General features: G+C 37.9%; 2 protein-coding genes and 1 pseudogene across 12 annotated transcripts in view; 2 read left to right on the forward strand and 1 right to left on the reverse strand.

Moving 5' to 3' along the window:
• The window catches only part of ART3 (ADP-ribosyltransferase 3 (inactive)), a 205,710-nt gene that overhangs the window by 87,582 nt on the left and 91,210 nt on the right, over nt 1-26,918 (forward strand). Inside the window, exon 1 of one of the 11 annotated variants that reach the window (XM_025427723.3) lies at nt 21,674-21,747. The exons of the other annotated variants lie outside the window; for them this stretch is intronic. The gene's annotated coding sequence lies outside the window, so the exon portion shown is untranslated. Of the gene's footprint in view, nt 1-21,673; nt 21,748-26,918 lie in introns of those variants that run through there. 11 annotated transcript variants of the gene reach the window in all.
• On the reverse strand, nt 6,672-8,596 carry CXCL11 (C-X-C motif chemokine ligand 11; the record flags this gene model as incomplete). Its single annotated transcript, XM_035709611.2, is given in 4 exon segments — nt 6,672-7,220; nt 7,447-7,515; nt 7,633-7,759; nt 8,527-8,596. Coding segments are annotated over 3 exon segments (261 nt in total), but the record flags the coding sequence as incomplete, so codon positions are not given.
• Nucleotides 23,953-25,320, forward strand: LOC112647083 (dnaJ homolog subfamily A member 1-like; annotated as a pseudogene).

Consider the following 26,918-nt stretch of genomic DNA (forward strand, 5'->3'; position numbering starts at 1 on the left):
AATCTTTAAGAAACATTACTAAAGAAGTATACTAATTCTAAGTGGGTATATTTAGTACATACTCAATAGCCAAACATAATTAAATATGTTTTCTAGCATTATTATCCACAATTATTCCATATGTTTATAAGCTTCTTTTGGTTAATTAGAGGAAACAGTTCTGACTTTCTAAATCACTAAATATTTGGCATCTCACTAAAACCCACCCTGTGGTTTTCTTTGCTAAACTGTGTCTTCCCCTCATCATCTCCCTACTTGTGTTAGTGGCAGTATTATTCTTTTAAACCTCAGAATCTCAACTCTTTTCTTGATTCTCTCTCTCTCTTTTTTTTTTTTTAAGATTTTATTTGTTTATTCATGAGAGACAGAGAGAGGCAGAGACATAGGTAGAGGGAGAAGCAGGCTCCCTGCGGGAAGCCCGATGTGAGATTTGATCACCAGACCTGGGTTCACCCCCTGAGCTGAAGGCAGATGCTCCACTGCTGAGCCACCCAGGCGTCCCTCCTGATTCTCTTCTCTGCTTTCTTTTCAGATTCAGATCCTTAGCATTTTCCTGGATTCCTTTCCTCAGCTTCAATCTTCACATGAGTTTGTCACTAAGTCTTGTTGCTTTTTCTTCTGCAATGTAATCTCATAGTATTTGTTTTCACCATTACTACTTCAGTTTAGCCCTTTTATATTGTGATAAAACACATATAAAAGTTAGCATTTTAATTTAAAACTATACAGTGCAATGGCTTTAAGTATAGTCACAGTGTTGTATAATCATCACTATTATATAGTTCTAAAACTTTTTTATTACCCTAAACAGAAACCCTGTACCCATTAAGCAGTCATTCCTCATTATCTTCTCTTCTCAGCTCCTGACAACCACTAATCTTATTTCTGTTTCTATGGATTTCCTTATTCTGGATAATTCATATAAATAGAATCATACAATATGTTACCTTTTGTGTTATGTTTCTTTTACTTAGCATCTTCTCCCCTTGCCCCAAAAGAATTAATCAATTTATTTAGTTTAGACAGCACAAGTTGGGGGAGGGAGAGGGAAAAGCAGTCTCCATGCTGAGCATGGGGAGCCCAAGCCAAAATTAAGAGTCAGACGCTTAACCTACTGAGCCACCCAGGCGCCCCTTAGCATCTTATTTTCATAGTTCACCTATATTGTAGCCTATGTCAGTATTTTGTTTCTTTTTATGGCTAAATAATATTCTATTATGTATTACACCACATTTTCTTTATCCATTTATCTTTTTTTTAAGATTTTATTTATTCATGAAAGACAGAGTGAGAAAGAGAGAGAGAGAGAGGCAGAGACACAGGCAGAGGGAGAAGCAGGCTCCATGCAGGGAGCCCGATGTGGGACTTGATCCCAGGTCTCCAGGATCACGCCCTGGACTGAAGGTGGCGCTAAACCGCTGAGCCACCCAGGCTGCCCAATCCATTTATCTTTTGATAGATATTTGAGTGTTTCTACATTTCAGCTATTGTGGATAGTGCTGTATGAACATTTGTGTTCAGGTTTTTGTTTGAATAACCCTTTTCAGTTCTTTTAGTTACATACTTTTAACTGGGATTGCTGGGTCATATGGTAATACTGTTTAACTTACTGCCCTTACTTTTTTCTTTTTTTTTTAAGATTTTATTTATTATTCATGAAAGACTGAGAGACAGAGAGAGAGAGAGCCAGAGACAAAGGCAGAGGGAGAAGCAGGCTCCATGCACCGGGAGCCCGATGTGGGATTCGATCCCGGGTCTCCAGGATCGCGCCCTGGGCCAAAGGCAGGCACTAAACCGCTGCGCCACCCAGAGATCCCTGCCCTTACTTTTTGAACCAGTGTTTGCTGAAGTGTGGGATAATACCAAGGAGCTCACTTATAATAACATTTAATATTAGTTAAGAAATTAATCTTTTTTTTTAAAGATTTTATTTATTTATTCGTAGAGAGAGAGAGAGAGAGACAGGCAGAGGGAGAAGCAGGCTCCATGCAGAGAGCCTGACGTGGGACTCGATCCAGGGTCTCCAGGAACACACCCTGGGCTGCAGGCGGCGCTAAACCACTGCGCCACCAGGGCTGCCTGATTAATTAATTAATTAATTTTTAACTTCAGTCCCTCTGATTAAGTCATTGAAAGTCTCAGTTAGATATTAGTATGGTGTTCAAACACTTCATCAACTATTTGACAAACACAGAGAAGGCCTGAGGCTTTGAATTTTTTTGGCACATGGTAACATCTAGCTGGAATTTAGTATTTGTTCATTGTGTTTCCTTTTATTGTTACATTTTATTTCTATATCAAGTGACACTGATTTCACACATAGTAGTAAAAATTTGCCTTTTTATGTAAATGTAAGCAAAATAAAGGTGATACACAGAATTTGTAAAATATAATGAAGATTGATCAGAAAATACAGTAAAAAAATTATAAAGATGGTATGAGAATGACTGGAAGTTTGGGAAATACAGACCTGAGCTATGGCAACATATTTCTTTTCCCAGTCTTTCCTATTTCCAATCAACCTTCTATGCCATTCCCAGAATAATTTAAAACAACTTGGATAAGTTCATTTTCCTATTCATGAATGTTTTGTGAATTTCCACTTTATAAAGAGTAAAACTCAAGGCTGTGTACCTGGACTTTTGGAGTCCTTTATATCTTCACTCCAAATCAGTCTAATTGTTATTTTCAAGACTCACCTGCTTTCTTTTTTTTTTTTTTTTTTTTTACCACTGTACATTCCTTCATGCTGTTTCTCTGCTGTAAATTCCGTTCTCCTTAGTTTCTGTTGCCATTCAGTCATTCTCTTCTCAAGTATTTATTGAGAGGCTCATGTGCCAGGCACTTTACTATGGGTTAGGACTAAAATGGCTTTTTAATTGAGCTTATACTTATGGGAGGAAGAGCAGATATTAAACAGCAGAATAATTCTTTACAGTTGCATTAAATACAGTTGCAATAAATAGTGTGGTAGAAAAGCAGACAGTGTTACAAAAACAAGTAGGATATCTAGTCTAACTGAGATTGAAGAGGTAGTTTCAAAGATGAACTCTTGGTGAAAATGCAATTGAAGCTGAGATTTAAGTGACTAATAGGATTTAGTTTAGTGATGAAATGGGCAGAGGAGTAGTATATGCAAAGGTACTGAGGTGGGAAGAATCTTGGCTCAAGTGTGTTCATTCTTTAATATGCTTATTTTGCCATGAAATTTAAGTATATGTTATCTGCTTATATAGTGGACTGGTCTATACAAATTTCCTAAAAATACCAAATTATCATGTAGTCCTAGCTCAATGAATTTTTAAAGATACTCTTAAAAAAGGAACTGGCTACAAAGTAAAATATTAGATCCAGGTCTTAAAACTATCCTGGGAATTTATATAGACGTCTCATTTCAATATGAAAATTTGTTTGTGGTAGATAAAATATATATGTGTGCTGTATATCTGTATTATTTATTACATGTCTTTATACTATATATTATATCATAGTATAAATATGTGATATAAATTAGATAGATTTATACACAAATACCCTGGATAACAAGTGGCGTCTCATTATTGCTTACAGGCACCAGTCAGAAAGAAGGCCTGTTTGGTACCAGGTACCTTGATCTGCTGTTTACTTTTCTGTCCATTCTCTGATCTGCGTTACAGTTGGCACTGATACCAGTGGGAAAGATGCACAGATAATAAGTTAAAATCCCCTTTCTCTTAAAGATTTTGTTTATATGAGAGAGAGAGCAAACATGAGCAGGAGGTAGAGGTAGAGGGAGAAGCAGACTCCCCACTGAGCAGGGAGCCCAGTGTGGGGCTTGATCCCAGGACCTGGAGATCAAGATCTGAGCTGAAGGCAGACGCCCAACCATCTGAGCCATGAAGGTGCCCCTTTTGTTTGTTTTTAAATAAACAGAAATACCTGATTATTTTATGGCAATTCTGTAACAAATATTTTCGTGTTTCAAATGTAGAGGTGTCTATATAAAGTGCTATGTCAGCTAAAATTTTTGGTTACAGGTAGAGAAACCAACACTGGTTAGCTTTAATAGAAAAAGAATTTGTTAGTTGAACAATCTGTAGGAAGACTGAAGAATCAGGCTTGGAAAATGGACAAAAATCCAAGGGAGCTAACCCTTGGGTTAGCAGGGAGGACTAACCATAGTCATGCTACAGGAATATGTGTTAGGAAGCCACAGTTCTAAGATTTATATACTATTCCTACTGCCACTTTATTTTTTTTATTTTTTATTTTTTTAATTTTTATTTATTTATGATAGTCACACAGAGAGAGAGAGAGAGAGAGAGACAGAGACATAGGCAGAGGGAGAAGCAGGCTCCATGCACTGGGAGCCCGATGTGGGATTCAATCCCGGGTCTCCAGGATCGCGCCCTGGGCTAAAGGCAGGCGCGCTAAACTGCTGCGCCACCCAGGGATCCCCCCCTACTGCCACTTTAAAATAAATACTTTTTTTTTTTTTTTTTTTACTGATAGCATCTTTGTGGTGCTAGCTGGAGTTCAAAGTCTAGGGTAGGAGTGGTCTGGCCGACACCTTGCTCTGGCTACCTGGGAAGATCTCCTCCCTTTGTTTTTCTCTTTTGGCCTCCAATCCAGACTCCCATAAAAAGAGATTTGCCCTAAGTAAGAAGGGACCACTGTCTTTCACTATTACTCATTAAAATATATTTCTTAACAATTCTATGTGATGACAGGTAGCTGTATATTTCTTGAAATATGAATTAAAATTATTAAAGGCATCTCAATTTTTGGAAAATATATGATGGTTTCTGTTTTAAGAAGGGTTGTGGTATTTTACTACAAGAAAATGATTTTGATTCTTTTCAAATTAAAATCGTCTAGGTATCCCAAAATTTTATGGTGTAGGCAAGACTGAAAAGTCAATTTTTCTGAGAAAAAGAATCCTGGAGTACAGATCTTTTACCTCTTTGGTTAGGTTTATTCCTAGAGATCTTATTGCTAATGGGATTGATTCCTTGATTTCTCTTTCTGCTGCTTCATTATTGATGTCTAGAAATGCAACAGATTTCTCTATGTTGATTTTGCTCCCTGTGACTTCACCTAATTTGTGTATCAATTTTAGCAGTTTTTTGGTGGAGTCTTTCAGGTTTTCTATATAGAATATCATGTCATCTGCAAATAGTGAAAGTTTGACTTCCTCCTTACAGATTTGGATGCACTTTATTTCTTTTTGTTCTCTAATTGCTGTGGCTAGCATTTCCAGTACAATGTTAAATAACAGTGGTGAGAGTGTATATCCTGCCTTGTTCCTGACTACAGAGGAAAAGCTCTTAGTTTTTCCCCATTGATAATATTAGCTGTAGGTATTTTTGTATATGGCCTTCATTATGTTAAGGTATATTCCCTCTAATCCTACTTTGTTTAGGGTTTTTATCATGAATGGATGTTGTACTTTGTCAATTGCCAAATTATGGAAAGAGCCCAAGTATCCATTGATTGAAGAAGGGATAAAGATGATGTGGTGTGTGTGTGTGTGTGTGTGTGTATACACACATAAATATGTACAGGGAAATATGCGGATGGAGCTAGAGAGTATTATGCTAAGCAAAGTAAGTCGATCAGAGAAAGACAGATGCCTTTAGTCCTTTGTGAAATTTAAGAAACAAAACAAATGAACATAGGAAAAAGAGAGGCAAACCAAGAAGCAGACTCTTAACTTACAGAGAACACACTGATGGTTACCAGACGGTGTGTAAGCAGGAAGATGAGTTAAATAGGTAATGAGGATTAAGGAGGGCACTTGTGATGAGCACCGGGATGTTGTATGTAAGTGTTAAATCACTAAATTCTACACCTGAAACTAAGATTACATTGTATATTAATTATAACTAGAATTTAAATTAAATAAAAGAAAAAGATGGACTCCTGGGTATCTCAGTGGTTGAGCATCTGAGCCTTTAGCTCAGGGTGTGATCCTGGGGTCCTGGGATCAAGACTTGCATCGGGCTCCCCGCAGAGAGCCTGCTTCTCCCTCTGCCTATGTCTCTGTTTCTCTCTGTGTGTCTCTTAGAAATAAACAAATAAAATCTTTAAAAGAAAGAAAAATAAAAAGAACCCCAGAAAGTAAAGGTGATTGCCAGACAAATGTATATGTTCATTTTTCAATGTTTTCTTGGTGGGCAAAAGTATTTTATATTTAAATTAAAAATGTCTCCAAAATATTGCTATAATTTGTAAGTATAAATAAAACCAAAATGCAAAGTAAACACACATATCCTTATTGTGCATCTCTGTGAAAGGAATGCCTGGGTTGCTCAGTCAGTTAAGCATCTGACTCTTGGTCTCAGTTCAGGTCTTGATCTCAGGGTTGTGAGTTCAGGCCATATATGGGGCTTCCAGTGTGGAGCTCACTTAAAACAAAATCACCACAACAAAATCTCAATGAAAAAAAAAAGCTGCTGAAAAAAATCAAATTAAGACCAGAACTATGGGGACGCCTGGGTGGCTCAGCGGTTGAGCCAAAGGGATCCCGGGATCTGGGATCGAGTCCCACATCGGGCTCCTTGGAGGAAGCCTGCTTCTCCCTCTGCCTGTGTCTCTGCCTCCCCCCCCCCACCCCCCATGTCTTTCATGAATAAATAAAATCTTAAAAATAAAAGACCAGAACTATGAATTTATTTAGGAAATATTGTACTCTTACCAGTTTTCTTAGCTTATAATTTTTTCATAGTACATTTTGTGAATTATAGCCTTTTTATAAAACAAGTATGTATAAGAACTATTTCCTTTTATATATGTACATATATAGAAGGAATATATATATGTGTGTGTGTGTGTGTGTGTGTGCTTTGATTCAAAATGTAGATTTGCATTTAAAAATTATTTGGGGAATGTCTCTTACACACATGGATGCATTTGATATAAGGTCTTGACTCCAGAAATAATGTCTCTATTGTAAGTGAAGATTGTAATATGGCAGATTGATCAAGTACAAAAACATAACTTCTAGATACAGAAATGTTTTCATAATCACAAAAGAATAGTTCTAACCATCAGATTTCTGAGGTTTACTGATGTAGAAATGCGTGAATATACATTGCAACAGGCAGGAGAAAATCCGTTTCCAATTGTGGAATTCTTAATCACTTCAGTTGTCACACAGTAAACTTGTTCTAGGTTTTCAAATTCTCTTTCCTAGGACTTCATACATTTTGAGATTTTAAAAAATTCATTCTTTCAATTTTCTGAAATGAGAAAATGAGAGTTTTATAAACATGCTGTTCTTGTTTTCCAGTGATTGAGTTAACATGTAAAAACATAAGGCAGAAAAAGGAAAGCTAGTTAAACCAGAGACCTCTTATCAAAATACCTCATACAAAATCCTAGCAGAATCTTTTCTGCAAGTCTGTTTTCTCAAAAGATATGTCTTGGATAAAATCTTCAGGAAATGGAAGTAATCTGGCACCCTACCTTGATTATAATGCTTGCTTCAATTTGGGATTTAGACATCTTTCTCCTTTCTGTGCTCTCAGGGTGATACTGTTAAGGGAAGATCTAAAACAATCTTTAATTTTGGATGGGAAAACATAGGCAAAACAGAAACACACACAAAACAAAGTTTCCACTACTGTCCTCTTTAGCAAGTTCATTACTTACATCACTTCTATTTTGTCACAGTTGTTACTTGGGTAAATTATGGTAGCTTTCTCAACATCTGCCACTTACACTGCTTTTACTCCAGGGCCTATGCAAAGACAGCATCCTCCTTTGAACATGGGGAAATCTAGAATGGATCACAGCATCAGTTACTAATACATCCGATTGCCGCAGATGATTATAGCTTATCCTGGTGAAGATTACGAGCAGGGTTTTCATTAACGATGAAGAGCGCAGTTTGTCAAATAGCACTTGACATTGCTGTTACAGGGAAAGGAATATAAGAAAGATACTGATTTTCTCTTTAAATTTGTAAACAGATCTTTAAAGAATAAAGGGAAGCATGAAAGTTTATTGGAGATAAAGATTATTCGCCTCTTGTTTTTGTACTCAAGAATTTTTCTAGGGGATCCCTGGGTGACTCAGTGGTTTAGCACCAGCCTTCAGCCCAGGGGTATGGTCCTGGAGCCCTGGGATGGAGTCCTGCATCCGGCTCGCTGCATGGAGCCTGCTTCTCCCTCTGCCTGTGTCTCTGCCTCTCTCTTTCTTTCTCTCTCTCTGTCTCTCATGAATAAATAAATAAATCTTAAAAAAAAAAAAAAGAATTTTTCTAGCTAGCTAACATCTTACATAAAATCTTCTTAACATATATTTAAAATTATTGGTAAAGGTTCTTGCCAGATATTGTAGCCAAATCAAACTCCATGAAGTTTATCATTTCTAGTTTCAGTAATTATCTCTAATGCCTTAAACAGTTCAAGCATTTTCTGTCAAAGCAGTAGTAACTTATATATGAGGTTAAATAAAAATTTACTAAATCTTTTAGAAAAGATGAAGACATTTGAAATATTAGAAAATAAATTTATAGGATAAGAAGTAAAAAGTGCTGTATACCTTGAACAGTTGTAGCACAGAATACCCCAGCCAAGGCTGTAACCATGCCCTTCACACTCTTGTTTGTCTTTCACTGCTGTTGTTGCTGCTTCCTGTCAATACTCTTTTTGGTGGGAGTAGAAATGCTGAATGTGAGAGGAAGTGGTACTTACACCTAAAATCCTCTTAGGGCAATAGGAATTCCCCTCCTTTAGGCATGCTCTTTTGCTTCCAAGAGTTTCTGTTTTGTTCTCTACATGTCTCTGTCCTTTCCTGTTTTTTTTACAATGTTGTAAGTAATGGGAATGTGAAAGCACTTTGTAAAGAGTGAAGAGATATATAAAACATAGACTAGGGCACTCCCAAATGGGAATCAGCCTTCTCAAAGTACCATTTCCTAGAAATGTATTTCATTATGGGATTGACCATGGGCAATAAATTGATTGCCATTCAGTCTTTCATTTAGGAAGATTGTCTTCTATTCTGTTTACCCTCCATTCTTCAGATCACTACACAAAAGGACATTCTTAAATGTTTTTATCACCTTTTGTTTTTAAGACCAAACTCTCATATGTAAGGCCTACACTAATTGAATTCAAGTGACTTTCATTTAACCTAGTTTATATTTATGCTGACTATAATTGCACATCTAAACAAGTCTCTCTACTTCTGAATTTATATCTACTTCTTTTTGCATGTTTAACAGTTTTTACTTTATATATATTTTAGCACTTTTAGAGTATAAAATTGTATTACTTGTGGATTTTTTTAAATGATCCTCTTTTCTCGTGATGTTTTTACATTTTGCGTTCTATTTTGATGTAACCTTTGTTTTCCTTTAATCTTTACCTTTTCCACTTAAGCTTTCTAGAGCTATTTGTTTTAAATGGGTTATATGCAGATACCTTAAAATGTCATATGTAAAGGACTTTTAATGGGTAAATTTATTTACTGAATAATTGGTAATCTGTAAAGCTTTTATTTATTTATTTTTTTTTTTAAATTTTTTTATTTATTTATGATAGTCACAGAGAGAGAAAGAGAGAGAGGCAGAGACACAGGCAGAGGAAGAAGCAGGCTCCATGCACCGGGAGCCCGATGTGGGATTCGATCCCGGGTCTCCAGGATCGCGCCCTTGGCCAAAGGCAGGCGCCAAACCGCTGTGCCACCCAGGGATCCCTGTAAAGCTTTTAAAAATGCTTTCTTGCTATTTTGTTTTCTTTGTTTAATTTATTTTTTTAAATTCCAGCATAGTTAACATACAATGTTCTATTAGTTTCAGGTGTACAATATAGTGATTGAAAAATCATTTCCAGGGGCCTCTGGGTGGCTTAGTCAATTGAGCATCTGCCTTTCTTTCAGATTGTGATCCCGGGATTCTGGGATAGAGGGCCATGTAGAGCTCCCTGGTGAGCAGGGAGCCTACTTCTCCTTCTCCCTCTGCTGCTGCCCCTGCTTGTGTGCTTTCTCACTCTGTCAAGTAAATCTTTAAAAAAAATCATGTACATTATTCAGTGCTCATCACGATAAATGCATTCTTGATCTTCTTCACCTATTTCACACATCCCCTACTCACCTCCTCTGGGAACCGTCAGTTTGTTCCCTATAGTTAAGGGTCAGTGTTTTGGTTTGTCTCTTTTTCCTTTGTATTTTTGTTTGTTTCTTATATTCCACATATGAGTGAGATCATACAGTATTTGTCTTATCTGAGTGACTTATTTTGCTTAGTATTATTCTCTAGATCCATCCATGTTATTGTAAAACACACACATCCTACATATATATTTTTTTAAGATTTTATTTATTTATTCATGAGAGACACAGAGGAGAGGGGCAGATGTTGTGCCCAAGATTGCGAATCCGAGAAACCACCAAGGAGCCAACACCGATGCAAACACACGAGGGTTTATTTATTTATTTGTTTTTTAAAGATTTATTTATTCATTCAGAGAGAGCAAGAGAGAGGCGGAGACACAGGCAGAGGGAGAAGCAGGTTCCATGCAGAAAGCCCTATGTGGGACTCAATCCTGGGCCTCCAGGATCACACCACGGGCTGCAGGCTGCGCTAAACCCCTGCGCCACTGGGGCTGCCCATGAGGGTTTATTTATAAGCTCGAGCTTGGGTCCAAGTATACCCGACATAGCAGGGACTTGGACCCCGAGGTGGGTTTCAGCTTAGTTTTAAGGGCTGGTCTAGGGGGTCCTCCAGAAGGGGTGGAGGAATTTCTCAAGTTCTGTTTACATTCTGATATGGGGCTTTCAAGGGCATTGAGCTCTGTTCTCATTCTAATATGGGGCTTTCTAGGATGTTAAGCTGTAAGCTGTTTTCTTCCTATAACTGAAGTAAGGTAAAGTTCAGCTCTTATTCACAGGGGCCTGGGATGGCTGTACTTGTGCTAACTCTGAACTTAAAGTGGAATGGCCTTAATTTTCTCGGCCTCCACAAGAGACACAGGCAGAGGGAGAAGCAGGCTCCCTGCAAGGAGCCCAATGTGGAACTTGATCCTGGATTCCAGGATCACGCTCAACCGAAGGCAGATACTCAACCGTTGAGCCACCCGAGCATCCACACCCCACATATTTCTTATGCATTCATCTATGGATGGACACTTGTGCTGTTTCCATGATTTGGCTATTGTAAATAATGCTGCAATAAATACAAGGGTGCATATATCTTTTTGAATTAGCATATTCATATTCTTTGCTTAAATACCCAGTAGTGTGATTACTGGATCATATAGTAGTTCTATTTTTTTTAAAGGTTTTATTTATTTAATAGAGAGGCAGAGGCAGAGACACAGGCAGAGGGAGAAGCAGGCTCCATGCAGGGAGCCTGACATGGGACTCCAGGATCACGCTCTGGGCTACAGGTGGCGCTAAACCGCTGAGCCACTTGGGCTGCCCAGTAGTTCTATTTTTAACTTTTGGAAGAACCTACATACTTTTTTCCACAGGGACTCTAGCAGTTGGCATACCTAGATTTCTTTCTCACTTTAAAAAATGTCTTTTCTTGAACACTTTTCTTACGTGACCTGAAAGGAGTACCATTGTTTTACATTTTGTTAGTACTCCATAAACATTTCTTTTACCTTATAGTTTCCCATTATTTACATCAACCATAAATATTATTTTCTGGTTGTTCTTTTGTAAGATGAGAAAATCACTTTCTTTCATGCATTTCCTCCTGTTTCCTGATTCTGTTGCATAATCTGGGACATACAGGTAGTTTACTGTTTTCAGATTATTATTTTATATTATTTAACTTCTCTTTTGAGAATTATCATTTACATCTTATCCTGAAATTATACTTATTTACACATTTATTCCACATTTAAATTCTGTTATCAACCAAAAGCTTTTATTTTATTTATTTTTTAAGATTTTATTTATTAGAGACAGAGAGAGAGAGAGGGGCAGAGACACAGGCAGAGGGAGAAGCAGGCTCCATGCAGGGGGCCTGACATGGGACTCGATCCTGGATCTCCAGGATCAGGCCCTGGGCTGCAGGTGGCGCTAAACCACTGCACCACCAGGGCTGCCCTATTGGTGTTGTCTTAAGTTCTTTATGTATTCTGAATACTATTTATCAGATGTATTATTTGCAAAATATCTAGGTTGCATTTTAGTCTTGACTGTTTCCTTTTCTGTGCAGAAGCTTTTTATTTTGATGTAGTCCCAATGGTTTGTGTTTGCTTTTGTTTCCCTTGCCTCAGGAGACATATCTAGAAAAATGTTGCTACAGCTGATGTCAGAGGAGATTACTGACTGTGCTCTCTTCTAGGATTTTTATGGTTTCAGGTCTTTAATCCATTTTGAGTTTATTTTGTGTATGATGTAAGAAAGTGGGCCAGTTTCATTCTTTTGCACGTAGCTATTCTAGTTTTGCTAACACCGTTTTGTTGAAGAGACTTTTTTTTTTCCTATTGCATATTCTTCTCCTTTGTTGAACATTAATTTACCATATAATTGTGGGTTTATTTCTGGGTTTTTGTTCTTTTCCATCCACCTATGTGTCTATTATTTTTTAAGAGAGGTGAGGAGTGGCAGAAGGAAAAGAAGAATCTTAAGCAGGCTCTGTGCCCAGTGCAGAGCCTGGCACAGGCTCAGTCTCACAACCCAGAGATCATGACCTGAGCTGAAGTCAAGAGTCAAGACACTTAACTGAGCCACCCAAGTGACCCTGTGTGTTTTTTGTGCCATTACCATCATGTTTTGATTACTACAGCTTTGTAATGTAACTAAAAATCTGAAATTGTGATACCTCCAGCTTTAATTTTCTTTTTCAAGATTGCTTTTGCTTTTGGGGTCTTTGTGGTTCTTTACAAATTTTGGGATTGTTCTACCTCTGTGAAAAATGCTTTTTTTGTATTGATAGAGATTGCATTAAATTTGTAGACTACTTTGGGTAGTATGGACATTTTAACAATAGTTGTTCATCTAGCCCATGAAAGTGGAATGTCTTTCCATTTATTTCTGTTGCCTTTAGTTTCTTTCAGTGTTTTATGCTTTTCATAGTACAAGTCTTTGATCTTCTTGGTTAAGGTCAATTTCTAGGTATTTTATTGTTTGTATCCTGTGACTTATTGAATTCATTTATCGGTTCTAGTAGTTTTTTGGTGCGGTCTTTAGGGTTTTCTATCTATAGTATCATGTCAACTGCAATTAGAGTTTTCCTTCTTCATTACCAATTTGAATGCCTTTTATTTCTTTAGTTGTGATTGCAGTAGCTAGGACTTCCTGTACTGTGTTGAAAAAATTGGTTAGAGGTGATACCCTTCTCTTGTTCCTGACCATAGGGGGATAGTTCTCAGTTTTTCTTTATTGAGTTTGATGTTAGGTGTGGGTTTTTTTGTTTTTTGTGTGGTTTTTTTTTTTGGGGGGGGGGGTACAAAGTCTTTATTACATTGAGGTATGTTCCCTCTAGACCTACTTTGTTGAGGGTTTTTATCACGAATGAATGTTTTACTTTGTCAAATGTTTTTGCTACATCTGTTGAAATGATCATACGTTTCTTACCTTTTCTTTTATGGATTCGTGATATACCACATTAATTGACTGCCAATATTGAACTCTCTTGCAACCCAGGAATAAATGCAACTTGATAATAGTGAATGATTGTTTTTTAATATATTGTTGGATTTGGGTTTGCTAGTATTTTGTGGAAGATTTTTGTATCTATGTTCATTAGAGATACTGGCCTGCAGTTCTCTTATTTTGTAGTGGTTTTTTTTCTGGTTTTGGTTGGTATCCAAGTAATGCTGGCCTCATAGAATGAGAATAGAACTTTTCCTTCCTTTTGTATTTTGTGGAATAATTTGAGAAAAGCGGGTATTAATTCTTCTGTAAATGTTTGGTAGAATTCACATTCTCCTGTGAAGCCGTCTGGTCCTGGACTTTTGTTTGTTGGGAATTCTTTGATTACTGATTCAATCTCATTGCTGTAATCTGTCTAAATTTTCTGTTTCTTCCTGATGCAGTGGGGACATTGGTGGCATATAATTTTTCATAATATTCTCTTACAAGCTTTTGTATTTCTGTGGTGTCCGTTGTTATTTTTTCTCTTTCACTTGTGATTTTGTTTATTTGAGTTTTCTTTCTTTTTGGCTGAGTCTGGCAAAAGGTTTATTAATTTTGTTGATCTGTTCTCTTGGGGTTATTTTTTTGGTTTCTATTTCATTTATTTCTGTTCTAATTTTTATTGTTTCCTTCTACTGGTTTTGGGTTTTTATTTGTTTTAATTTTTTTTAAAGATTTTTATTATTTATTAGAGACAGAGAGAGAGGCAGAGAGGCGGAGAGAGAAGCAGGCTCCATGCAAGGATCCTGATGTGGGACTCGATCCCGAGTCTCCAAGATCAGGCCCTGGGCTGAAGGCGGCGCTAAACCACTGAGCCACACGGGATACCCCTTGGGTTTTTATTTGTTCTTTATCCAGCATCTTTATATGTGGGGCTTAAATTATTTATTTGAGATTTTTCTTCCTTCTTGAGATAGGCCTGTGTTGCTCTAAACTTTCCTCTTAGAACAGTTTTGGTGTGTCCCAAAGTTTTTGGACCATTGTGTTTTCACTTTCATTTGTTTCTATCCTTGGTTTCTTTCTTGATTTCCTGGTTAGCCTATTTATTATTTAGTAGCATGCAATTTAACCTTCATATATTTGTGGTCTTTCCAGATTTTGTGGTTCATTTCTGGTTTCATAGCATTATGGTCAGAGAGGATACATGGTATGACTTGAATATTTTTGAAAATTTTTAAAGATTTTATTTATTCATGAGACACAGAGAGAGAGAGAGAGAGAGGCAGAGACACAGGCAGAGAAAGAAGCAGGCTCCCTCTGGGGAGCCCGATGTGGGACTTAATCCTGGGACCATAGGATCACGCCCTGAGCTGAAGGCAGGTGTTCAACCGTTGAGCCACCCAGGCATCCTGGATCTTTTTGATTTTGTATAGACTTGGTTTGTGGCCTAATATTCTAGGACTTGCTCTGTGTGCACTTGAAAATTGTGTGTATTCTGATGTATTAAGATGGGACTGTTCTATGTATATGTATTAGATTTACATGGTCTAGTGTGTCATTCAAAGCCATTGTTTTCTTGTTGATTTTCTGATTGGATATCTGTCCATTGATGTTAGTGGGGTACTAAATTCCTCTACTATGATTGTATTGCTATCAGTTATTTTGTTTGTTTTATGTATTTGGGTGCTCCTATGTTGGGTGCATAAATATTTATGATGTTATATCTTCTGGTTTGGTTTTCTCCTTTATTAATATGTAGTGTCCTTTGCCTTTTCATACAGTCTTTGTTTTAAAATATATTTTAAGTATCACTACTCCAGCTTTCTTTTACATCCATTTGCATGATAGATGTTTTTTCCATTTTCTCATTCTCAATCTGTGGTGTCTTTAGGTCTAAAATAAGTCTCCTGTGGGTTGCACAAAGATGTCTTACTTTTTTTTTTTTATCCATTCTGTCATTATATGTCTTTTGATTGGAGTGCTTAGGATATTTACATTTAAAGATTATGGAATTACATTTATGGAATTATGTCATTTTATTGTTTTTGGTTTCTCAATTTTCCTCTGAAGACCTTACCAGTGGGAGAGTCTATGTTGTGTGAATGGAAGTTTTGGTTCTTGAATTCCCCATGAGAGATTTACATGAGGATATGCACTCAAAGACAACCAGAAGAAAAGTAGCAAGCAAGCACAAAGCAGCTTATTGAGAATGATACACAGTCAAGGTGGGAGAGTGAGTAGGCCCAAGGGTGGCAACTGCACTGGGCTTAGGGATGGATGTTTTTTCTTTTTATGTTTGGAGAGGTTATGGATCATTGCTAGGGAAGTCCCAACTGAAGTTGTTTCTTGTCATCTAAGAGACTCCTCCTTTTGGTTGAGAGGGGGAGTTTTTGGCCCCACAAGGTTCTTGCTGGAACTGTCCTGGCCATCTTCCTTCTCCCATGGGGGGTGGTCAAAACCACAATGTAAATATATTATAAATGAAGTTACGAGTTTTCTGGGGTAGAGATTAAAGAGAAGAGTGCATGTTCTGCATCTGTGGCTCTTGTTTGTCACCTCCAGGGTGTTGGAAGCCAGTAAGACAGGATATTAAAAGCTACCAGTCAGGATATTGTGCTGAGGCTTCTAATGTGTCAGCTATTTATCACTACCTTTGCCTCCAGCTTATGTCTAACTGACTGCCTACTCTATCAATCCTTTCTTTTTTTTCTCTCCTTCATGGTTTGCTGGTTTTCTCTAATGATATATTTGGATTTCTTTTTCTTTATTCTTTACATCTCTATTACTGATTTTTGATTTGTGGTTATCATTTGAGTTGTATATAACCTCTTCTGTATATAACCATCTATATTATATGACAGTCTTTTAACTTTGAATACAAATACGTTTTTACTCCTTTTTCCCCCATGTTTAGGTGTATGGTGTCATATTTTACATCCTTTTAGTTTGTGAGTTCCTTGACTGATTTTTTACAGAAATATTCATTTTTGCTGCTTTTGTGTTTCCTATTTCCATATTGTCACTTTTGGTCTTGCCATTCAGAATCCCCTTTAATAATTAGGGTCAGTTTATGGTCATGAACTCCTTTCATTTTTGTTTTGGAAACTCTTTAATCTCTCCATCTATTCTGAAAACCTTGCTGAATAGCATATTCTTGGCTGCAGATTTTTCCCATTCAACACTTTGAATATATCATGCTATTCTTTTCTGGTTTGCCAAGTTTCTGCTGAAAAATCTGATAGACTTATGAGACTTCCTTGTATGTAACTATGGGTCTTGCTGCTTTAAAATTTTGACTGTTTCTATTACATTTTGCCATTTTAATTATAATATCTCTTGGTGTGGATCTCCTCTTGTTGATTTTGTTGATTACCTCCTGGATCTGGATATTTGTTTCCTTCCCCCAGAATAGGGAAGCTATATTTTCTTAAATGTTTCTTCCCCCTTTTCTCATCTTCTGGGATGCCATGATACAAATATTGTGTTTGATGGAATCACTGAGTTCCCTAAGTCTGTACCTGTTTTGCATAATTCTTTCTTCTCTTTTGTTCAGCTTGATTACTTTCCATTACTCCGTTTTCCAGATCATTAATTCATTCCTGTGCTGCTGGTCATTACACCAAACATGTTTCTCATTTTGTATCATGAACCTTTGTCTCTGCTAGGTTATTCCTTATCTCTGTGTTAAGGGTCTTACTGATATTTTCTACTCTTGTCAAGTCCAATGAGTATCTTTATGATCACTACTTACTTATTTAGAGGGGTGGGGACAGGAGAGAGAATCCAAAGTAGGCTCCATGCCCAGTGCAGAGCCTGATGTGAGGCTCAATCTCACAATCCTGAGATCGTGATCTGGATTTGAATCAAGAGTCAGAAGCTTAACTGACTGAGCCACCCAGGCACCTCTATGATCGTTACTTTAAATTCTTTTATCAGGTACATTACTTGTATCTGTTTTGCTTAAATCTCTAGCCATGGTCTTGTCCTATTCTTTCATTTGAAACATATTCCTTTGCCTTCTCCTCTTGTCTAAGTCTTTGTGCTTGTTTCTGTGTTATAGGATGGTCAGCTACCTTTCCTGTTCTTGAGGGTAATGGTCTTATGATGAAGTAGTCCTGTATGTCCTGCAGTATAGTGTCCCCTGTTCTCCAAGGCCTGGCACTTCAGAGAGTGTCTCCAATATGTGCTGCATGCTGTTGTGAACTAGCTCTTTTATCCTTCAGGCCAGTCATCTGCAGAGTTTCTCTTTGCTTGTTGTGGGCAGCGTTTCATCCCTGGCCTGACTGGTGTGAGTTTTTAGTAGGTGTTCTCTTGTTTGCTTGTTGCTACCACCATCAGAACCAAAGCCTCACAAAAATCCTGGGTTGGGAAACATGGTGTTGGCAGAGGGTTGGACAAGTCCTGTGGGGGAGGGCCCCCCTCCACACTGTGCTGCCACTGAGGTAGGTGAGTATGGCTTTAAAGGGCAGTTCCACTGGAGTGCAGGAGGCTGGGACTTGATGTAAGGAAGTTAGGTAGCGAGTATTGGTGCTATGTTGATTCTGCAGATGGGTCCTGTGGTTATGTTGAAGGATGGAGGAAGAGAAATAGCACCAGCCAGTTCTTTTGTTCTCAGAGGAGTCCATCCATGTGCACTACCTCTCTGGGACACTCTCTGAGATGAGTGAATAACCTCCTCACTGTATGCCCCAGGCATGCTTCAGATCGCTCTTTCCACTCTATGTCCCCCGGCCATTTGACCTGCCTTCTCCTCAAGAGCAGTCCCAATGTTCTGGGCTCTCCCAGAGCCAAACCCACTACTGACCTTTAAATTTCCAGGCTTTTTTTTTTTTTTTTTTTCCCCAGGCTTTAATTGATTAACATACCTCAAGTTTATGCAGAGGACCAGGAAATGAGTTTACACCAAGTACTAAGGATCTGGGTCTGAAAGCCTGAGTGTCTATCCCTGTGTAGCCATTCACCGAAGTTCCCTGAACCTTTTCCTTAGCCAGAAACTAGGTGGGGCTGGCTAAATGGTACCTTCCTTTCCACCCTCAGATTCTGGATCCTAACACCTATCAGTTATGTGGCAAAGAATGCACAGGGTTACCGGCTCAGCAGTTCAAACCATGTGGATCACTGAAATGCATTCATGTTTCTTTTATAACAGATCCTATTCTTTCTTCTTACCCTTTTCTATCTTATTTACCAAACCAAACATTGTCCTACAAACCATGATGTAAGGAGAACCCACCATGTTTTATGTACACACATCCTCATTTTGCTCTCAAGGACCAGCAGCTCTTTCCTTCCTGGTGTTATGACAAAGCAAGAATTGGATTTTAAGTGGAGAATGAAATGGGTATCAGTTGTGCTAGCATGCAGTTGTGAATAATTCACCATGAGAAGTCAGTTTTAATTATTATGCAAATATAGGAAATTGAAATCCGATGTCAAATAAAAACTTAGTTATTAAAAAAAAAATCCAGGTTTTAAACCCTGTTGGCTGCAAGAACTCATGAAATCAGCCCCTCTCACTTTTCAAGCCAGTTGCTTTGGGGAATTGTCTTCCCTATGTGGGCTCCTCTGTGTGCCAGTATGTGTCTTGCCTTTCTCCACAACTGGAACTACCTCCCCACCATGGCAGCTATGCTCCATTTTCTTTCTCAAACCTGGCTTTGCACTTCCTACCTTCTTTAACATAGCTTTCTCTACCTTTAGTTGTGGAGTTCTGTAAGTCTTCAGATGGATTTTTGGGGTATTGAGGATGATTTGATAGTTATTTAGTTGTATTGTGGAACAAGGTGAGCCCATAGAGTCCTCCTACTCTGCCACCATCTTCCCCCACTCTTGCTGATGAGTCTTTTATTTTTGTGTGTATGTTTTTAAGATTTATCTAGTTATTCATGAGAGACATGGAGAAGAGGGGCAGAGACACAGGCAGAGGTAGAAGCAGGCTCCCTGTGGGGAGCCCGGTGTGGGACTTGATCCTAGGACCCCGGGATCATGACCTGCAAAGGCAGACACTCAACCACTGAGCCACACAGGTGCTTCTCTTGGTTTTTTGTTTTGTCTTTTTTAATCCAATCTGTCACCCTGTGTCCTTTTTTTTTTTTTTTTTTTTTTTAAGATTATTTCACAGAGAGTGTTTGCAGAGTGGAGAGAGGGGCAAAGGGAGGAGGAAAGAGAATTCAAGCAGACTCTGCACCCCGTGTAGAGCTGATGTGGAACTTGATCTCACAACTCTGAGATCACAACCTAAGCTGAAACCAAGAGTCAGACACTTAACTGACTGAGCCACCCCAGTGTCCCCTGGCACGTTTAGTCCGTTTACATTCAAAATAGTTGTTGATAGACCTGCATTTATTGCCATTTTGTTACTTATGGTTGTTTTTATAGTTCTTTTCTTTCCTTGCTTTCTTATAGTTAGTTGGCCTTCTTCAGTGATATATTTGGATTCCTTTTTCTTTAGTTTTTGCATTACTATTACTGGTTTTTGATTTGTGGTTTGTTCACAACAGCTTCTATATAATACTCTATATTAAGTTGGTGGTCACTTAAGTTTAAATCTATTCTTTACTCCTCTCCTCCTGCCCCTCACATTTTAGGCATATGGTCTCATACTTTACTTACATCCTTTTATTTTTGTGAGTTCTTTTATTTATTTTTTATTTTTTTATTTTTGTGAGTTCTTTTAATTATTTTAACAGACACATGTATTTTTTTTTTTTTTTACTACTTTTGTGCTTCATACCTTTCTTCCTCTCACTTGCAATCTTTCCTTTCCACTCAAAAAGTCCCCTTTAACATTTCTTGTAGAATGATTTAGTGGTCATGAATTCCTTTAACTTCTGTCTGCCTGGGAAACCTTTTTTTAAAATTTTATTTGAGAGAGAACAAAAGAGAAAGCACAAGCAGAGAGAGGCAGGAGAAGCAGACTCCCTGCTGAGGGGGTTCAATCTCAGGGACCCAGGATCACAGCCTGAGATGAAGGCAGATGCTTAACCAACTGAGCCACCCAGATACCCCTGAACTCTACCAAATTTCTGACGTTAAAGGAGAGATATCTGAAAGATGAGCACAAAGAAAAGAAATAAGCTTTTAGCTTTCAGTGATTAAAGATTGGAAAAATAGTTACTGGTAGTTAAATTTACTTTGCTTTTTAACCATATCTATTCATGCTGGTTAGACATAGGCTGTCTGTGTCTTGTTCACGGAGTCAAATGGTGGTTTCCCATTGTCTTAATTAAATTTATTGCAAAGTAGAGGATTTCCTGGAATAGCTAAGCTACAGGTGATTTATTGAATTACAGCTTTTTCATTTTCTTGGAAATTACTCAGAATTTTGATCTACCATTCCCTGTCTGAAAAGAAAACTTAATTTTTATCCTTTTGGAATGAGAGTTATCAAATAACAATCGTTATTTGCTTTTTAGACCTGACAAAGTATAGAATATAAATATTGCTCATTTTATCTAGGACCAAATTTACTTGCCTTGACTCGTTACTTTTTGCCAGGTTTACTGCCAACTTAATTTTATTAGGTTATAATTAACAAGTGTCAAAGAGAAAGCTACCTGATTTGTTTTCACAATAATTCAGAAAGAAAAAAAGGACATTGGGTTTAAAATTAATTACTTCCTTTTAAAATTTAGGTAAAATTTTAAAACTTCATATGTTAAAATTTAGAACACAGAATAAGAAACAATCAAGTTCTGTTACATTAGTAAATAGATAAACCCTCTTTTCCTCACAGAATGCTACTATAAGGATGTATTGAGCCAGGAGCAGTGGACTGTACAAAGCAGCTTTAATATCACCATAAACCTCAGGGAAATAGTTTTTCTCACAACAAAGGCAGCTTTGTGCATGGCCTTCAAACTGCCTGCCTGGAAAATAACTGCAGTCTACAACTGCCAGGTCAATGTGGATGTTCATGTTAATTTTCCAAGTTGAGAAACAGCATGTCTATTGTTAGAGGGATAGAAGCATGTGAAAGATTAGCAGTGAGCAACTTTACAAACAACTAATTGAAGGAAGTTTCATTCAACAAAAGGGAAAATTATGCAGTAGCTTCACTTATCATTAGTTTACTTCCGTGGTATTCAGAGAAGTTGGAGAGAGAGGAAAATAGATCTGGCTGGTATTATTTCAGGGCTCGTTGGAAAAAGAGTAATACACAAAAGGATCATGCCTGGAGAGGAGATGAGTCTTGCATGTGAATGTTAGAGGAGCTATGTATGTAAGGTATGAACCTACATTGGATTTATTTGTATGCATTTTTTAGTAGGATAAGAAAATAGCCATTTATAAGGAGCATTTCGGTACACGTGATTTGCCAGTTACAACTAAAGGTTAATCAGTGTAATGTTTTAAATAAGATATAGTCAAGACTATAAAAACAAAAGGACTGGAAGGATATTTTTTTGTTACAATATTATTTTAACACTTAGAATAAATGACTTTCAGATTCAAAACAAAAACAACTTATAATATTTAGATAGGCTATATATATTTTTATCTTGCACATTATGCTGAATGCTACTTTCCCTTTTAATAAAAAGCCAGCAAAACCTTACTCTCATTTTCTTATTTCTAAGATTTCCTAAATTTCTGGTTCCATCTTACACATATATGTAACCTAGCTTCTTTCTGTGTTTCTTACTTCCCCATTCTTACTTTTAACGTGGGTGTAGGTAAGTACTAGGAGGTACTTTAGGGAAACATGGTACACTCCTCAGCTCTAGGTTCTGTTGACCTTGAATTGTGGACTGAATATATGCTGGTAATAGAATGGGTGATAGAGACCACAACTGCCATCATTTGTTGGATGCTTGGCATATGCTGTTGTACATGCTGTTTCACTAGTCATCAAATTAATTCTGTAAGAAAGGGCACCACCATCTACTGTTTAAAGAAGAAAATGAGGCTTCAAAAGATTATGTAACTCTTCTTCAAAGCATTTAACACATTTAGCAACACTTTAGTAGCAGAACTGGGAAAGCAGCAGTGATAAAGGACACTCCAGTTTGCTCCTTCTGTGATGAAGCAGGGGAGTGAAAGGCAACATCAGGGACTTTATAACTTTATAAAGTCTTTATAACTTTATAAAGTATTTATAACTCCCAGATGTAAGCATCCCAGAAAATAGAAAACTCAGCAAAAGATTGGAGTAGAAGACTACGTATGGAATAATTTGGATAAATAGAATCTGAGGGTCCTGGTGAAAGAGCAGTTAGGAAAGCTTGAGAAGGTCTAAAAGCTCTAGAACCCCATTTAATTTATATTGTGAGACTTCTTAAAATTTGCCCTTTGTTAGTAATATTTATTCTCTATTTCCCCATCCTGTCAGTAGTGACTCTTAGAAAACTTCAGAACAACTGTTGCTTGCTCCAGGTATAGAGAAAAAGGGAAAGAAGCCTATGTTCTTTCTACAGTTAGCTGAGATGGACAGCTGATTACTGGTCTTAGGCAATAGTTAAAGTCAGTGCAATAGGCAGCCAGCAGAGCAATCCCTCTCCTAATAAAGGTCTTATTAGATCTTCTAGGGGAAACAGAGAAAGAGAAGGGAGGTGATGAAACTGTTTTAGGACACAATGTTAACTGTCACAGTGCTGCTCCTTATTGTCATCCCTTCATCCCACTATCTTTCTCCTTTAATCTATATTCTAAACCTTTCTGAGAGTTTTGGTAGCCCTAATTGCTACCTGTATCATCATCCCAGGTCCTGTCCCTTCTTGTAAATAATAGTGACATTTTTGAGGAATACTGATTATTTTATAGAATGTTCCAGTTTTGGCTTATTCTTATGTTTTCTCATAATGAGGTTATGCATTTTTTTGGCAGAAAAAGTCTACCAAATGCTATTATGTCTGTCTACCGTAAAGAATTTTTTTTTCGAGATTTTATTCATGAGAGACAGAGAGAGAGAGAGAGACAGACACAGGCAGAGGGAGAAGCAGGCTCCATGCAGGAAGCCCGACACGGGACTCGATCCCGGATCCCCAGGATCATGCCCTGGGTTGAAGGCGGCACTAAACCGCTGAGCCACCTGGGCTGCCCTACCTTAAAGAATTAACACAGACTAGGGAAGACTAAGAAGAAATAATTAAATACAATGTATATCTTGGAGGAGATCCTTAAAAAGACATTGGTGGAAAAACTGGTGAAATTAAAGTCTGTAGTTTAGTTAATACTGTACCAGTGTTCATTTTCTGTTCTTGAGAATTGTACTATGGTAATATAAGATGGTAACAGTAGGGGAAGAAGAATGAGTGAGGTAAGTATACACTGTACTATTTTTGCAAATTTCTGAAAGTCTAAAATGAACTCAAAAAGTTAAAAATAGGGAACTTTCCAGAACGCTCGGTGAGATGAGGAGGAGCGGCGGCTGCCCGAGCTGCGCCCAGCAACGCGCTCCTTCCCGCTCCCCCACACCGGCTTCGGCCCTCTCACTGGCTGTAGAAAATGGTGAAAGAAACCACTTATATGATGTTTTGGGGGGTCAAACCCAATGCCACCCAGGAGGAATTGAAAAAGGCTTACAGAAAACTGGCCTTGAAGTACCACCCTGATAAGAATCCAAATGAAGGAGAGAAGTTTAAACAGATTTCTCAAGCTTATGAAGTGCTCTCCGATGCAAAGAAAAGGGAATTATATGACAAAGGAGGAGAACAGGCAATTAAAGAAGGTGGAGCTGGTGGTGGTTTTGGCTCCCCCATGGACATCTTTGATATGTTTTTTGGAGGAGGAGGCAGGATGCAGAGAGAACGGAGAGGTAAAAATGTTGTACATCAGCTCTCAGTAACCTTAGAAGATCTATATAATGGCACAACAAGAAAACTAGCTCTGCAAAAGAATGTGATTTGCGATAAATTTGCGAGGTGGTAAGAAAGGAGCAGTCGAATGTTGTCCCAATTGCCGAGGTACTGGAATGCAAATAAGAATTCATCAGATAGGACCTGGAATGGTTCAGCAAATTCAGTCTGTGTGCATGGAGTGCCAGGGCCATGGGGAACGGATCAGTCCTAAAGATAGATGTAAAAGCTGCAACAGAAGGAAGATAGTTCGAGAGAAGAAGATTCTAGAAGTGCATATTGACAAAGGCATGAAAGATGGCCAGAAGATAACATTCCATGGTGAGGGAGACCAAGAACCAGGACTGGAACCAGGAGATATTATCATTGTTTTAGATCAGAAGGACCATGCTGTTTTTACTCGACGAGGAGAAGATCTTTTCATGTGTATGGATATATAGCTGGTTGAAGCCCTGTGTGGCTTTCAAAAGCCGATATCTACTCTTGACAACCGAACCATCGTCATCACCTCTCATCCAGGTCAGATTGTCAAGCATGGGGATATCAAGTGTGTGCTAAATGAAGGCATGCCAATTTATCGTAGACCATATGAGAAGGGTCGCCTAATCATCGAATTTAAGGTGAACTTCCCCGAGAACGGCTTTCTCTCTCCTGATAAACTTTCTTTGCTGGAAAAACTCCTACCTGAGAGGAAGGAAGTAGAAGAGACTGATGAAATGGACCAGGTAGAACTTGTGGACTTTGATCCCAATCAGGAGAGATGGCGCCATTACAATGGGGAAGCATATAAGGATGATGAACATCATCCTAGGGGTGGTGTTCAGTGTCAGACTTCTTAATGGGGCCGGTGAATAACACTGCTGCTGGCATTTTATATGCAGTAGTGGATGAGTGAAGGACTATAATCATAGCTCACTACTTGCTATTGTTTTTGTTTTAATATTCAACTATAGTAGTGTTTTAAAAGTTAAATGAAGAATAAACTCAAATATAAAAGCTCTGACTTTGCCCTGTATGTATGATGACTTCAGTGTGCAAGATAAGTTTAATACTGTAAAAACTACTTTTAAAAAATCTCCCTTAGCGTTTGTTAGGCCATACCTTGTAATTGATTGCAGCTCTATGTATATGAAACAGTTCAGACTGAAATGCTAGGTGTATGTATTGACTTCAGTGTATGACCCTTAATTGTTAAGCTATGAAGTTAAAACTTGTATTTAATTGGCAATCAGACAAAGAATTTATTAATTTGTAGAGAGCTGTTGGTCTGTAGTTACGTTAAGTAGGATTCATTGTGATGCCTCTGCATTTTATTGCCTCAACTGTTACTTGAAGATGGCATGCTATGTAATTTGGCCTGTGGTATCAGTGATAGAAAGGATACCTCTAAAGAAGTGGTTTATGATATGCTGCTGCTTGAGGGCTTGCACTTGTAGAATTGCATTCCCTTCTGTGCCATCTTTTTTTTTTTAAATATATATATATTTCAGTCCTGGTTACACTTTTTTTCCTTCTCTTTGGACCATGATAAACTTCAGAGTAGTGACTTCAGGAGCCAGGGTAACTTAGAGTGAAGAGACATTTACGTGGAGGAGTTAATTTGCATGTATGAGACAGGAAGGTGTCTTCTAGGTATGTGACAGGCTTACTTTAAACCATTGAACTTCTGCTCTGAAGTAACTGTAATTTCATTTTGATAGTATAGCAAATTATGATGAATAGCTTTAATTGTATGTTTAAAAGTCATGTTCACAAGCTTAAATCTGGAATCAGAATTTAGCAATTGAAATGTATGAATGTCTCCTTAATATACTGATTACAAAGCAAAAGAAAGTTAAAAATAATATCTAATGCTTACATAGTGCCTACTATATAAGTATGTAAGTAAAGACTCTGTGTTTATTTTAATTCTGATTCCTCTCAATAACTCTGTGAGGGGAACTATTATTTTCTGCATTTGACAGATTAGAAAACTAGATACAGAGAAGTAAAAAACATCTCCAGTGTCACATGGTTGTTCGGGCTATAAAATGACTGTTGGGATTAAACTGAGGCATTCTGGATCCAGAAATTCATTGCATCATCCTGGCTTTCAGTGTGCTCCTGCATATTTGCATGCATTTCCCACTTCATCTCTTCCTCCCCACCCCCACTCCCAGATATGGCTTAAAAATAGTTCGTAAAGAGACAAGTTCAAGATGGCCATGTAGGAAGATCCCGAACTCACTTCCTACCACAGACATAACAGATTTACAGCTACATATGGAATAATTTCCTCTAAAAGAGGACCTGCAAACCAGATGAACAGAACCTCCTCAACAGAGACTAAAAGGGCAGCATTGAAACAGGTAGGAGAGGCAGAGACATGGTCTTGCAGAAAACCACCACCACCACCAACAACAACACACCAAAAACCCATCCCAGACACAGCAATCCACAACCAGGAAGGATTTCAAAAATATGGAACTTCTCTTTGAGAAGCAAGGGTCTCTGCTGCATATTAGGCACCCCAACTTGCATAGACAAGATGAGCCCTCTATGTTCCTGGCTTTGAAAACCAACAGGGATTATGTTCAGGAAAGCCATAGAACTGTAGGGAAT

Source organism: Canis lupus, chromosome 32 (assembly GCF_003254725.2).
Source record: "Canis lupus dingo isolate Sandy chromosome 32, ASM325472v2, whole genome shotgun sequence".
NCBI classification, from domain to species: Eukaryota; Metazoa; Chordata; class Mammalia; order Carnivora; family Canidae; genus Canis; species Canis lupus.